At 32.1% G+C, this 15,455-nt stretch overlaps 4 protein-coding genes across 7 annotated transcripts in view; 1 reads left to right on the top strand and 3 right to left on the bottom strand.

The window, feature by feature from the left end:
* LOC125840355 (chlorophyll synthase, chloroplastic) overlaps nt 1-15,455 on the top strand; it is a 132,222-nt gene that overhangs the window by 24,361 nt on the left and 92,406 nt on the right. The window lies entirely within an intron of this gene.
* LOC125840331 (putative wall-associated receptor kinase-like 16) lies at nt 378-3,762 on the bottom strand. The gene is made up of 4 exons (XM_049519292.1): nt 3,277-3,762; nt 2,686-3,179; nt 1,737-1,913; nt 378-1,606 (listed from the first exon to the last, which is right to left on the bottom strand). The coding sequence occupies exons 1-4, from the start codon at nt 3,738-3,740 to the stop codon at nt 378-380; spliced, it is 2,364 nt and encodes a 787-aa protein (XP_049375249.1). The 5' UTR covers nt 3,741-3,762.
* Nucleotides 5,108-7,386, bottom strand: LOC125840319 (LOB domain-containing protein 24-like). Its single transcript, XM_049519279.1, has 3 exons — nt 7,009-7,386; nt 5,375-5,493; nt 5,108-5,138 (listed from the first exon to the last, which is right to left on the bottom strand). The coding sequence occupies exons 1-3, from the start codon at nt 7,384-7,386 to the stop codon at nt 5,108-5,110; spliced, it is 528 nt and encodes a 175-aa protein (XP_049375236.1).
* The window catches only part of LOC125840365 (high mobility group B protein 1-like), a 285,818-nt gene continuing 279,915 nt past the window's right edge, over nt 9,553-15,455 (bottom strand). The window contains exons 2-9 of one of the 3 annotated variants that reach the window (XM_049519332.1): nt 12,857-12,905; nt 11,625-11,711; nt 11,294-11,413; nt 11,140-11,197; nt 11,016-11,060; nt 10,719-10,799; nt 10,516-10,623; nt 9,553-9,831 (exon numbers count right to left, since the gene is read on the bottom strand). In XM_049519332.1, the coding sequence (XP_049375289.1) occupies nt 9,781-9,831; nt 10,516-10,623; nt 10,719-10,799; nt 11,016-11,060; nt 11,140-11,197; nt 11,294-11,413; nt 11,625-11,695 (534 nt within the window). In that variant the 5' untranslated portion in view covers nt 11,696-11,711; nt 12,857-12,905 and the 3' untranslated portion in view covers nt 9,553-9,780. Of the gene's footprint in view, nt 9,832-10,515; nt 10,624-10,718; nt 10,800-11,015; nt 11,061-11,139; nt 11,198-11,293; nt 11,414-11,624; nt 11,712-11,938; nt 11,967-12,856; nt 12,906-15,455 lie in introns of those variants that run through there. The other 2 variants (XM_049519331.1, XM_049519333.1) reach the window with 2 other exon arrangements.

Raw genomic sequence — 15,455 nt, 5'->3', positions numbered from 1 at the left:
CATCTATGTCATTCGTTAAAACTTTGAATGGTACAAGCATTCATGAAGGGCTTACATTCATTTCAGTGGCAGAATTGATTCATTCCATTCTGGGCTTCGAATTTACCTAGATCAATTCAGTTCCCATTTTGTTTATCGAGTTCTTTTTCTAAATTATTTTATCAACCTTCTGAACTAAATTGAACATAAACAAATTTAACAAATATATACAGATTTTACAACAATAGTAAAATGAGAAACTAAAAATTCAAAAGCAAATAGATTCGGGAAGAAACAGTTTTCTGTCTATCCAAAATCCAAAGAGAAAAATACAAATCAAAACCAAAAATTTACATTAGAAAATTCAACATTGAAGAACTATTTTTGCCTTCTTTAGATCACCGCGGAATATTTGTACTAGTATATATCAATGAAGTAAACATGCTGCTATTTGTGTTGGAGTTGGAACTGTATTGTCCAGAGAATTTGTTGATACCTGTAGTCGAGTCAATTGGAATTGTATAAAGATCTGTTGATTCATCTTCGTTCTCTTCATGTCCGTGTCCATCAGCCCAAAGGTTATTTTTTGTGAACTTTCGCAAACTCTCAAGTTCCATTGCTACTTCCTTCATCGTAGGCCTATGTTCACCGTGCAATCTAAGACAATTTTTCACTAGCTCAGCCACCTTTTGGAGTTGTTCAAGGCTTCCTTCTCTTACCACTCTACGATCAAGAATTTGAAACAATTGATTCTTTCTCATGGACAAAATGAAGTACTCTGCCAAATTCTTGTCCTCATTATTTTTATCCCTCGAAATAGGTTTTATCCCTGTTAGAAGTTCTGCAAGGACTACTCCAAAACTATAAACATCACTTTTCTCGGTCAATTTACTTAAACGAAAATATTCAGGATCTAGGTATCCTAATGTCCCTTGAACCAATGTAGCAATATGTGTTTGATCAAGAGGAATTAGTCTTGAAGCTCCAAAATCTGCCACTTTCGCGGTGTAAACATCATCTAACAATAAATTGGCAGACTTGACATCTCTATGAATTATAGGCATTGACGCGGATGAATGAAGGTAAGCAAGTGCACTTGCTGTCTCACTAGCAACTCTTAGCCGATTCTTCCATGATAACCAAGGTGCTCCATTTTGGTTGTGGATATGCTCGTAAAGAGTACCGTTAGAAATGTATTCGTAAACTAGTAAAGGAACTTCGGCTTCCAAACAACATCCAAAGAGTCTCACCACGTTTCTATGGTTGACTTGAGTAAGAATAAGAACCTCATTGATGAACTGTTCAATTTGATCCTCGTTCACAAACTTAGACTTTTTAATAGCAACTATGAGATTATCGGGTAGTATACCTTTATAGACAATTCCATTTCCACCACGACCAAGAATTCTATCACTAGCATAGTTGTTTGTAGCCTTCTTCAACTCTTCTGCTGTAAAAACTTTGGTTGCTTCCACACCACCCTCGTTAGAAGATATTCGTTGTTTCAACAGCAAACCACCATTTTGTTGGAAGAATTTCTCGCGAAGTTTAATGAGCTTTCTTTTCTTGATGCTGAAATAGAGCCAAGTTGTCCCAACTACTAGGGACATAAAACCAACTCCCATACCTGTGTTTATCCAACAAATTTATTTTCTTAAATTTCGCGTCCAGTCAAACTAAGACAGATAAATTGAAATAAAAATCAGTACGTTTATCTATATGCAAGTAGAGACAAGTCGAATTTCTGAGAAACTTACCAACGGAAAACTTAATCCATGGGAACTCTGAGTTCGAGTTTGGTGCAATACAACCACGACCATTCTTTCTTCCATCACCAGTGTACCCTTTTGGACATGAACAATTGTAACTCCCCGGTATGTTTATACAATTTTGTTCACACGAATTGGTATTTGGATTCGCACATTCATCAATATCTGGTACAATTAACCAAACGATGCGTCACCAAAAATTAAAGAAAGATTAATCGATCAATAAGGTGAAATGAAAATCATGACATTAGATAGTAATTTCTTTTCATTATATATTACGTTGGCTGGTGAATCAAATAAATTAATTTGTGACACTAAGTTTTTTTTATCTTTATTTTTTACATATTTACTTTTGAAGTTGTACGGTCCAACATTATTTTGTTAACTAATGGCAAGTAGGAGTATTTAATTAGCGTCACTCCTTTTCCAAGTATTTAAACCATATTCATTATCACATATCTTAAATATTTTAAAAGCTAACTAATATTTGTACAACTTTGAATATTTAATCATTTCTATATTAAAAAAAAATGATAAGTTAATAGAGACCTCATTGCTAGACTGATTCACCTCAAAAAAGTCTTAACTCAAATTGTTATTTTTCCCCCCAATAAAATAGTTTTATTCTCTTTGTCCCAATTTATAATAATTTTTTTTAATTTTATTTTTCTCTCCTTCCCCCCAGGAGCTCTCACCTTTGTTCTCTTGGTGACTCAAACTCACAACCTTAAAGGTTGAAAGTTAAGGGTGCTTATCATTCGAATAACTCTCTCTTGTCTTATAACTAAGATTATGCATGCGAAGTTTGACAAACATTTTAAAATTAACTTGTTTATCGTATTGACTTGAGAAGAATTACATTTTACAGTACTTATCATATAATTTTACAAATAAAAGGAAGTTGAAACATGTGAGGGAAGTAGAGAAATGAAGTTACCTTGACAACCTGGGCCGATATATGGATTGCCTTCATATCCCGGGTTACAGGCACACCTATAACCACCAAGGCCAGTGTTGGAATCAACACATTGGCTATTATTCAAACAAGCATAATCGTTACTACTCTTCTGTGCTTCAACACAACTAAGAGTTCCAATAGCCCAATCTAACACAATCGGGACATTATCCAAAGACCTCTTTTTAAAATTAAGATCGCGTAGATCTTGTAAACCCATGAATTCGAATCGAGTAGCTTCACCAAGAAATGAATAGCCACATGGATTGAAAGACCAAACTCCAGTGTGATTTTTCAAACTTTGCATCGTTGTGTTGAAAATTTTCAAGCCTTTTGGTATTGTTATTTGGCAGCAACCATTACCCATACACCTTCCTTCAGTTACCTGACTCGTACTAATACAGACCGTGGGGCAGCCATTACCAAAGTCACCTCCAAATATTATAGCAGCTTCATCACAACCAACAACGGTGAACCTGTATATATATATATATATATATATATATATATATAGGTGAATTCAAAATTCAAGTTTATAAGGTTTCAAGAGAAAATTTATAATTAGGTACGTACCTGTTGAGGGTAGAGAAACTGTAAGGACTCGAGGTTCCTAAATTCATCCAAGAAGGATCATTTCGAAGCAACATGCCCGTCGATGAATAACACCTCCGATTTATGTTAGTCGATACGCGCATTTCAGCATCAGAGATGTCATACACTGGAATATTCCCTATGTATGGTGTTGGAGAATCTGTTGTATTAGTATCACAATTGATTTCAAAATTCGGGTCCAAGGCACAACCAGATCCTAAGCCAATCCCAAAAGGGTATGGAACTGTTAGGTTCCCACACTTTTTCGGACATCCTGCTTTTGTAATGATCGCAGCTTTAGTGATCGTGGTGGTGGTGGTGGTGGTTGGCGGAGATGTGGTGTTTGTGGGCGGAGGAGAAGTGGTGTTAGAGGGGATAATTTGGGGAGTGGCTAATGTCAAAATTAGCATAAATGAAATAAAAAAAGGAAGTTGCCTAAGCTGCATGTTTTTTTTTTTTTTGAAAGATAACAATGGAAATTAAAAACACATATTGAGCAAAGGGTTTCATATATAGAACTAAAGATGAAAATGACGTTACATATATAGTGTGAATAATTTATCAAAAACATTATTGAATTTATTTTACTAATCTTATAATGCAATTACATGGTTTTGACATATGAACTACGTCAAAATAATTACATAAGTTTGTTCTTGATTTTGGGGAAGAATTTACCAAAAAATGATTTATGTTAAGACAACATTTTTTATAATTCTAAAGGGATGCAATTTTTTTAGAAATAATCTTAGTAGTTGTCTCATTTCTTTTATTTATTAATATTACAAATTAAATGTATATAATACAAATATGTATACACAAATTTTTTAGATATGAATTCGAGTTGACTTACATAAATGACCCCGTCCAATTTTCTTGATAGTGAGATTCTAATACAAAATTTCTAGTGGTCACTAATCAACAAATTATAATTTCAAAGAATCATTTTTTTTTCTATTGCGGTTTGAGAATGGCAATGAGGCATGACTAGATGACGTGACGATGTCGACTACATTGATAACCATAGTTTTGTATATATAGATTTCCATTGTAATTAATTTGTATACTGAGAAAGAATACAACATTTAAATTGCAATTCTGATAAATAAGTTTTTCTATGACCTGCAATATTCGAGTGTTTATTTGTTTAAGTTATGAATAGTTAGTGTGCCTACTTATGCACTGACAAACTTAAATGTCATAGTTTTCAGTTGAAGCCAAGTTAAGAGTCATATTTATGTATTATGCCTTCTAACTTTAACCCAAATTTATTTTTTCATAAATATTTAAAAAATCCCGCCAAACACTAACTTTTTGTTAAAGCTTAAAGAGTCATTATGTGATTCAAATAGTAGCAGTACTTTTGGTGGCACCTAGCAAAATATTGCTAGTGCTCCAGATAGTTACTTTGCTAGGATTGATGCATAATATATGTACAATCATCATCAAACAAGTCACTATATGATAATTCATATTGATAATATTCACAGAATCTTGTATGTTATTCTTATGTCTTTCATATATAAACATTATAAACTCAAAGACTTGATTTAATAGATAATTTTTTTTAAAACAGTGTACCAATAGTTCAACTTATACGTGCAAGGCACGTGAGGATAAATTATTTTAAATAAAAACACAACGACATTGTAATGTTCAAATATTCTCCAACTTTTTATGTCGTCTCTTTATTCAACACTAAGACATGAGCATCAATAAACTTTATCAGATATCATTTTACGTCACCAAAACTAACTTTCTTAAAATCATAATCTATAGAAATTATGATCTTCATTGCAAATCCCAGTGCTTCCTAGGTCCCGTCATTGTCATTGAGATCAATCCTACAGTATAGAAAAACAAATACAAATGTTAGACGTTGCACACAATGTTTATAGGCAAAATTGGTAGTATAATTAAATTTCTTAGAGTTTTTTCTTACTTGAAAGGTGAATTTTTTTAAAAAAAAAGGTTCATACGGATTGATATATATAGAATTTCCTTCAAGAATTTTTTTCTAAAATCGTCTTAAAAGTAATTTGATTAAACATATATATAAACATTTATAATACGACATGACCTGGTTTCCACATCTTGAATGGCATGATGCTCAGTAATGCTCGTAGCTTCTTCCAAAGTCGAGTCAGACTTGTGCCCTTTAAAGCTTTGTGTGCCACTTGTAGAGGTCTCTTTATTTTTCTGCACAAAATGAAATAATTGTGCAATCGACAAATTAATCATTTATCATAGAAAATAGATTTTTCTACGTGAAATATTTAATTTAGTTCTGTTATGTGTAAAAAAATACATAAACTTATACATGATTTGGTATATGTTAAGTGTGTATGCATTTTTCTGATTGTTGCATTGTATTGTAGGTTAACAAAAATTGTGTTATAGAGAATAAGTACGTACTTTTCTGAAGGGGAATTTATATATATAAAAAAAATTTAATCGTACTTTTCTACGTGAAAATACAAATCATTCAATAATAGTAGGCAACGAATTAATAAATTCATAATCAAAAGACCATTGGCAAGTCCAAGAGCAAGTTTGTGTAAAAAGTACACAACTTATATATGATTTGGTATATGTTATGTGTATATTTTTCTGATTGTTGCATGGTATTGTAGGCAACTTACTACTATTTTGTAGAGATGATGTTAAATAATTTGTTAAATGTCTTTATGAACGCTTTCAGATGTTCTTATCTCAAGCTTTAAAGTAGGTGGTTAATGTTGATAAAAGTAGCATATATTTAATTTAGAAGGGTGAAGATGAATGTCCAAGACCACGTAATTCAAGAGCTAAACTTTGTGAAGGGAGAACTTCCTTAGCTTTCAAGTATCCTAGAGTACCGCCCGAGATCGATCCCCCCTCAATGTCTTCTGAGTCGAGCCTGTCACATAGGGCTTGCCTAGTGCGGTTTACATCCCCTGTGTGATTTGCAAGCTATTACACAGTGGGGGTTTACCCAATGCGCACAAAGTGCACCCGAAGGACAGAGGCTGTGACAGAGGTTGTAGCGACTGCGGGTTATCCTGGGGTTCCAAAAAAATATTCTAGTCACAAGTTTTCGCACGGCCTAAGAAGATCATACAAGCCATTGAATCTATTTGCAAAAGGTTTTTATGAACTGAATATGTTGATGCCTCTAAGAAAGTATTGATTTCTTGGGAAAAGTTATGTTGCCTCAAATCCATTGGAGGTGTGAACTTCCTAGAGGTATACAGCAAAGCTGATGTTGAAAACCTACTATGAAACTTATGCAAGAAAAAGGACAAATTGTGGATGGTATGGGTACATAATTATTACGGAGGATCATATCAACCTACACTAGCCAGTCCAGGAGATTACATGACCTTAATGTATATCCTTAAATATGATAGATAATGTATTGGTTAAATGTTTATGGTGCTTGAGCAAGACTTGGGGCCAACTGTCCAAATCTGCTAGTTTTTTTGTTTGTAAAGTTCTTTGAATACTAAATTTTATATATAAAAAAGTACTTATATGAACGAGATATTGATATTAAATCAAATAATTTAATCATAACAATGAAAATTGAAAATACATATCATTCGTTCATGGTTTGACAACTAATTAATAAATATAGAATCAAAAGATCTCAATTGGTAAGTCAAAGAGCAAGTGATGTATCATGTTCGTTAATTGATCATTTTGAATATATAGAAATTAAAGAAAAAAATTTACCTTGTAATACAATGATGTTTTACGCAGTTCTTTGAAATAAGCATTTGCTTTCTGCACTAAATCAAGCTCCTTCATAGTTTCTTCAATTTCTAACCTCAATTTTTCTTCAACGGCAATGCACCCGTACACAGGATTTTCATACCTAATCTTAGCCTCTAAAATTAGGGTTTCCACCATTTTTGCCTTTTTCTCATTGTCAGCAACAGAATTAAGCATATTTATGATAGTGCTTACTTTGTAAAGTCGAATAACTTTATTGAAATCTTCCACTTTATTGGAAGGAAAAAATGGAGCTAACGGACAATTCTCCTCACATCGTTTTCTTTGGTACCTACATGCTGCACATTTACCCCTTGCACCTGCTGCATCAATATTCATCTTTGGCACAATAGTTAAAAATTAACTAGTCCTAAATAATTACTTAACAGATCTAGAAGTTTATTCCTTATATTTGCCTCTCTTAACATGAAATTGTTGACTAATATAATCATATTACATAAGAGATAATCTGATTTAACATTTAATTGTACATATATTTAATAGACTTGAATGTTTTTCCTTTAAAAGTTAGTGATATGTTTAAGCTTTTTGGTAGGAAATCCTTCTTGCTAGTAAATATGTTCACATTTAGCGTATCTGTGTCTGTCTTGCATGAATTTTATATCTACCAATAAAATAATTATGTGCAACAACAATTGACTTCAAGATAAATGAAATATTTATTTAAATAAAAAAATATCATTACATTCCTTCAATAGTACCTGCCAAAACAAATATTTTAGCTGAGTTACTTATATAGTTTTTATAATTATAGATATTTTATTGTATAAGAAAACAAATTATTTATGTAGTATTTGATCCAAATATCCCAGTTAAATTTTGCAAATAATCTGAATACGTGTGTTAAACTTGTGCTCCTGCCAATGAGTATAATTCAAAAAAAAAATTAAAATAATATACTTTAGTTGTAAAACAAAAAATATAAATAATATTTGATTTCCTGAAAATAATAAAGATTTATGATATTCAATGAGCTCAAAAAAGAAAAAAGAAAATACATTACAAAAGTTTTCAATATTCAAATGTCATCGAAAGATGACATACATCACAAAAATATTCAACATTCAATGCCATATTTTAATGAGTAGACTTACTGTTTTGTAGCAAGATAGAAAATTCACTAAATACATAAAAATGATACGCACAAAAAATATTATATAAAAAAAATAATTTCTAAATATTATAAGTTCCTAAGTAATTTAAACAGGGAACCAAAACTCCAATTAATATTTGTATAGGTTGGTTTTGAAGACTGAAATAGTAAAAAATAACTGAAATTAGTTTTATCTAATTTGAAATATGGTTTTAAAGGCTAAATATAGAAAACAATATTTAACTAGGCAACCTTTTATCCTAAATATTAAGACTTCATACATAGCTCAAATAAAGAATATAAACAATAATAATATATCCAGTGTGATTTTATAAGTGAGATAACGGAGGTAGAAAATATACAGACATTATCTCTATCTTTGTAGGATAGAAAAGTTGTTCTCGATAGACCATTAATTTAAAATAATTGTAATCAAAGCATAATAGAAAGAAAACAAGTCGGCAACAAAATAGCTAGATAAATAAACAAATGAAACATGTAATGGTGAAAATTAGGAAAATAAGATACTACATGTACACCAACTAGCTATTATTCTTTTACCTTTATCTTGTGTAGGGTTATATCCTTAGTAAGTTGAAGAAGCGATACGGTGTGCCTAATTACCTCCCCCCCTCCCCCCCAAAGTTCTTCTTTGGCTTATCTATACCTCTCGTAAAGCTTCTCACCCCTCCTTAATGGTGCATATGCATGCGCTCCTCTTCTTCACATGTACGAACCACCATGCTCGCTTCCTTAATTTTTTCCACTACAAAATTCACTTCAACCTTGTCTCATATAACCTCATTCATAATCTTATCTCTCCTAGTATGTCTACAAATCTATTTGAGCATCCTCATCCTGCTACCTTCATCCTCTAAACGACGTGTATGTTCTTGACAGGTGATCACTCTACTCATAGAACAAAGTAGGTCTGACCATCACTCCTTAGAACTTGACTTCTAATCCATGGTGACACACTCTTATCACACAATACCCTAGATGTGGAACTCCATATCATCATCTCTGATCCAATAATATATAATGCATGTGTGATATCATCATCAATCTCCCCATTTCCTTAGATTATAGATTCAAAGATATTAGAAACTCATCTCTTTATGTATAATAATTATCAATTTTCACTTCCACGTCCACTTCATGCATCACATCTAGGGATGACCAAAACTATATCCAAAATGGAAGATACCTAAAAAGGATAAAAAGGCGGATGATATTCCATTAAGGACCTTCCCTATTATGGTTGATAGGGCATATATTAATATAGTTTAAGCTAAAGATATAATAAGCTTTTATTCAGAAACTCAATAAACTCAAACGAAACATATAAATAATAATAGAGAAAAGAACAATATCAATCACAAACAGTACAATAAACAAAGCAACGTGATGGCATTAGATGCCACATCACTTATCGGTCATGTATATATATATATATATATATATACAAGTTCACAGGGTTAAGAGTTTCAGCAAACTGCAAAACTCAACTAGGTAACAGAAAATACATATGTTTAGGTGACAGAAGTACAAAAACTATTATGTTTGAAGCATGCATGTCATGGACCAAGGCAACGGTGTAAGCCAGAAATTACATAGCTTCAATCATCTTCATCCTCTTCGTCTTCGTCGTCCTCTTCCTCTTCTTCGCCCTAAGGATTATCAAGCATTAGTAAATCCGATAGCAAAACAATGCAGCCACTCTAACAAATGAGTCTACTTGAAATAAAGAACTCTTTTTCCCAATTAAAGTAGCATAGCACTAGTGGTAATGGATCGAAGTCCCATATGAGGAGAACGTATAAATGTTTACACATCAATTAACTATCTTCATAATAGGTAAGCACTATATTGCTTGCCTTCTCAAAGTTTATTGAGCAGATGACCAAATCACAGAACTCAAATCAACTCTGTTATGAATTTGGCAATAATTTTGTCGAAAACCACCAGCAACTATAATAATTATCATAACTTGCCTTTTCAGGCACAAGTTCTAGTTTTCAATGTCCCTCGGAGTATACAAGTTCCATTTTGGATCAAGCATTAACATCCAAAGTTTAACATTTAACATCGGCTTCCTCAGCCTTTTTGCAACCAAAACTGCACTTCATGCATCATTAAGGACAAAAAGGGCATCCCCCCTCCCCGCCCCCAAGAAAAGGACCTAATGAAATAACTAGAATGATCAGTGAAACTATTCTCTAACATAACTTTGGGCCGGGGGGCAACCGTGAGCCACAACAGTCTTGTCAACACAAACATAAATCTATTAGATGCACTTACGCAAGCATCGAGTCAATTAAAAAACACACTAGACTTTCGTAAGCTATTAATACCTGCCCACTGTCCTCCGCATCTTCATCATGTACCTCAGGCTTTGACTTTTTTTCTTTTTCTTTTTCTTCTTCTTTTTCTTCTTCGTCCTCATCATCTGAGCTTTCCGTCTAATTCCATTGATGAAGTGAGAAGAAAGAAGCCTCTCTTTCCAGCTCAAAGATCATACGAATCTTAAAAAGAAAACAGATTATAGGAAGCTTACTTGCTTGTTGTTGTAAGCATTCATGAGCTTTCCATACTCGGCCTTCCTTTTTGCAGCTTTGGCTTCATATGGTGCTTTTTCCTTTCAACAAGTAGAACCAAACTTATAAGAGACCTCATTATATTAAATATGTAGATTTTGTCCCATAAAAAGGAAAGTAGCAAATCCATATATATCCTTCTTCTGCAAAATTATTTAACTTGTATAACAATATAACAATGTGGCATATATAAAATGGTCATTGCACCAAGTTCTCTACTTGGATCACCAACTTTATAGGAGATGAAGAATACTTACAGCTGCACTCAAAGATTTCCACTTTTCTCCTCCAGCTTTCCCGACCTTTATATATAATATTAACAATTTCTCAGGACAACTATTAAATGAAGCAATGCTAATGAAATAATCATCAAAAGCTTACAGCTGAAACAGCCTTCACATTAGGATTCTCCTTTTTAAATGTCTTCCTGAACTCCTCACTGCAATAGCATGAATGATCATTTGTCGGTTACAGCACATAACTATAGATATGCAACTAAATCTAGTTAATTATAAAAAGAAAACGAAGCCCCTACAGGAATACGAAAAAGGCACTAGGAGGCCTCTTAGGCTTGTTAGGATCTTTCTTTGCCTTTTTGTCCTTTGTGACCTTCTTTTTATCGTCCTTCAATGTGGCTTTTCTCTTCCCCATCTTTCTGAAAATAAGAGAGAAAAACATGATCTGTCACTAAAATGATACTCCTTTTATCACTATGCTACAACATACCGTCAAAACTAAAATCCAAGGAACTCCATTTCCGTATCCCAAAACGTAGCGTCAGCTAATATTCGAGTAAGGTCTATGCAGCACTAAAACTACTCACATATAAAGCCGAAATAACAAACAAACTTTAAAATGGTACTCACCGGTCCTCAACAGGCTTCAACGCCGACCTTGTTTCTTTTCTCAATGCACCTTTTCCTTTTCCACCTTTCATTGTAACTTAAAACTGCCTAATCGTAAAAATCAGCCTAAGTTAAAACCCCATCAATGTGCATCTTATATTTGAACAGTGTGATAAAAGTTGGTAAGTTACAATTCATTTCCAATATACAAGAATCAATGCACAAGCCGATATGAACGGCGCCAAATAAAAACATGAATAATGCTCATTGTGCACAAAAAGCATTGCTAAACAACCAGAAGAATTAGAAGGAAACACAACAACTAGTTGTCCTACACTCTATTCGGATGTCCGTGAAAAGATCAACTCTTCAACCAAAGATATATGTGTTTTTGTCTGTAATTACCTGCAGAATTGACATTTTTTTCATGGAGGTACTATATCTTGTTACAATAAAGCTTATGTTCCGCGTGTTGGAACACAAATATATATGTGTAAGCGAAAAACTACTAAAAGTCTAACAAATATTAAATTTTGAACCCATAATTTCGTAAGTGCAAATGAGTTCATTATTAAGAACTTCTTAAGGTTGAATCCATCAAAGTTACCCATAATTTCGTAAGTGCAAATGAGTTCATTATTAAGAACTTCTTAAGGTTGAATCCATCAAAGTTAAGAGGACTAGATTCACTACTAGAAACAAAGGTTTTTCTCACCGCGAATCAATGGGAAGTTTATGCTATAAAACATGATTTTCCCTCCAAACCAGCTCACTAGGAAAATGCAAACAGTGAAATAATGGGAAGCTTCCTAATTTTCCCATATGAAACATCTACTATTTATTTTTCTTTTCACTACGATTCAATCAAAATATCAACGGAGATAGCCACTAAATAGCGAATTTGGTTCATGTTAGAAAAATAACTATGTTACATCTCTCTACATGATCTCACAATACCAATTTTAAGTAAACCAACCAAAAACTACTTCAATAAATAGGGAAAAGAAAAGTAAAAATACTACTTTTACTTTAAACCTTCCTATTTAGACCAAATCAGTAAATTCTTCTCCACACAACAGTAAAACAGAAACAAAAGAAAAAATCAAAACTTTATCAACCACAATGAAGTAAAATAATATATATTTTTTCCCAAATAAGTAATTAGTGGTTCTACAAGTTTCTGAATTACAAAATTGAATTAAGAAAAAACAAACAATTGTTAATATAAGAGAAAAAGAGAGGAAATTGATTACCAGAAGAGGAAGATAAGAAGGTGTTGGCAGAAGCACCGAAAGTGAAGAAAACAGAGCTCTAAAAAGCCTAAAGAGAAGAAAAGAAGAATCAAGTCACTTTAGTATGACCGAATAATAACAAAGTAGACTGACCGGATCTTCCGGTTCTTTTCTCTACTTCCATCCAAAAGGATGAGTGAGTAAAGTAGATATTTAAAAATAAGTCAATTCTATATTTTTGGTGGAATACATTGATCTGGCTTAAATTGCTAATAAATTGACATAATATTGATACGATGATTTAAATATAATTAAAAATAGAAAATTAGTGTACATACTAGTTAATTTGATTACATAACTATAGTTTGAATTAATTACCATTCGCAACCTCTTTTTAGCTATAATTATGTGCGCTTCTCTTCTCTCTTCCTCCCTCTCGCCTCACTCCTCTCTTATACATATACAATTATATGACAGATATACAAATACAATTCACTTCTCTCCACTCTCTGCCCTCTCTCCTCCCTTTCCCAATCTCTCTCGCGTCTCTCCTCCAACTCTCAATCTCACTCGCCAGATATACAAATACATATGCATATCAGTTACATATATACAATTATCTGACAAATATACATATACAATTAGACAGATATACAAATACAATGTGCCTCTCTCATCCCTCTCCCAATCTCACTTGCCTCTCTCCTCCCTTTCCCAATCTCACTCGCATCTCCTCCCTCTCTCAATCTCGCTTGCCATATATACAAATGCATATGTATATATATACAATTGTCTGACAAATATGCATATACAATTCAACATCTATACAAATACAATTCACCTCTCTCCTCCCTCTCCCAATCTTGCTCGCCTCTCTTCCCCTCTAACATATATATATAGCTACAAATCGTAATTAGCAAACTATAGCTATAGAGCCTAATTAAGTTATTTTTAGTGGCTATTTGTGAAATTTTCCCTTAAAAATATCAAGCAAAATTATTTCACAAATTAAATTCACTACAAAAATGAACAAAATATAAGGGATTCGTTGACAAATGTGTATATATGATACATATATTTTGGTCTTAAAATAAATAATTTTCTACTTTTGCTTTTTTTATGATGCGAAATTTTTTATTTCTTCCCGGCAGTAGAAAAATTGCTTCCACATCCATTTAAAAGTTGTTTTAGTTATTTGCCAAACACCTTATTTTTTTACAAATTAATACTTTTTTTTTTCTCAAAATGAGTATTTTTGATCTCTCAAGAGCAATGTCAAACATGCTCTTAAGCTCATAATCGTTTAGAATATTGATTTTTTGTAAGATTAAAATAGTGGCATTACTATTAGGAAAATCTCAGTAGCTCAATTGATTGTTCATATAGACTATCAATTGAGCTACTAAAATTCTTCTAATAATAACAATAATAATATGTTATGCAAGGTAGATAAGTTTTTTTTTTATATATATAATTAATATATCAGGTAAAAATTACACTACTATAGAAAATATTGTCTATGTAAAATGAAAATGATCATGAAAGTTGTATATTTTTCAAAAATTCTCCTAATAATATAAATTATTATTTTCTTTTACAACTAAGAAATTACTTCCTTTTAAGTATCTCCAAGCAAATACTATAAATATTTATATTATACAAATTTTATAATGGGATTACCTTTCCTAATCCTTGAAATAATAATGCAAAATTTACAAGTGAAAACAAAACATAATATATTAATATATATATTGAAAGAAGAATTGGAGAGGGAAACGGTGCAAGCAAGCAAAGACAAAAATATTTTCTGGCATGTTTTGAAGGTACACACACCTGGATCAAGCTCTTCATGTACTTCTAGAACTCCACCTTTCATATATATATATATACTTTATTGAATTTGTTGGTATAATTTTAATTTGATACGAAATTTGAAAAAGTAAAGAAAATTATTTATTAATTTTATAGTCTAAAATTAAAAAATAGATAGAATATATCAAAATACATTTTATCTTATAGTATTAAACGAATCATATGAAAAATAAAAACAAAACAATCATATGAAAAATTAAAATTATAAAGCAGATTAAAAAATAAGACAAATAAATTACAAACAGATGAAAGCAATTGTCAGAGTCCCAAAATCAAGCAACCGTGAAGGCACCTATAGAAAAACGTACGAGGACTGAGATTTTGAAAGAAATTTATAAGGCTAGACCTAGACCTAGTTCCTAACTCATGAAAATACGAATAGTCTAACTTATAAATAAAGCACTTTAATGATGAGAAAGTTAATTATTATCTGGTCCAAGTTGATATGCTTACGACGAATGGTTCGGCTCTTTAGCGTAGAATTATGCAAGGTGTTACAAAACCCAATTCACACAAATATGTATCAAGTCATTTTATATATCAAGGGGTAAAATTGTAAGTTTATAATTCTTAACGGATTAACAGTGTATCCAACAAAGAATTTGAGTAATCTGCTCCCTCACCAATAAATTAAGTATAAAATATTAATCTGTTCGCCAACCGTTAATCCAGTAACCTAAAATCAATAAGACAATAAGTCTTTTACAATTGTCTTATCGATTACGATTTGATTTTGGACATCCCTACA

The sequence above is a fragment of the Solanum verrucosum genome, unplaced genomic scaffold (assembly GCF_900185275.1).
Source record: "Solanum verrucosum unplaced genomic scaffold, falcon-dt-bn FXZP01000137.1, whole genome shotgun sequence".
NCBI lineage: Eukaryota > Viridiplantae > Streptophyta > Magnoliopsida > Solanales > Solanaceae > Solanum > Solanum verrucosum.
Note: the sequence above shows the minus strand (reverse complement) of the source record. Positions and strands in the feature narration are given on the sequence as shown.

Bases quoted from the DNA above. Each gene is read 5' to 3' on its own strand.
- LOC125840319 (XM_049519279.1), bottom strand. From the start codon at position 7,386: ATGAATATTGATGCAGCAGGTGCAAGGGGTAAATGTGCAGCATGTAGG. The intron at 5,494-7,008 runs GTAAATTTTTTT...CATTTTGTGCAG, and splicing joins AAACATCATTGTATTACAAG to AAAAATAAAGAGACCTCTAC. The intron at 5,139-5,374 runs GTCATGTCGTAT...TCTATACTGTAG, and splicing joins ATTCAAGATGTGGAAACCAG to GATTGATCTCAATGACAATG.
- LOC125840331 (XM_049519292.1), bottom strand. From the start codon at position 3,740: ATGCAGCTTAGGCAACTTCCTTTTTTTATTTCATTTATGCTAATTTTG. The intron at 1,914-2,685 runs GTAACTTCATTT...TAATTGTACCAG, and splicing joins TATCGGCCCAGGTTGTCAAG to ATATTGATGAATGTGCGAAT. The intron at 1,607-1,736 runs GTAAGTTTCTCA...GGATAAACACAG, and splicing joins ATGGATTAAGTTTTCCGTTG to GTATGGGAGTTGGTTTTATG.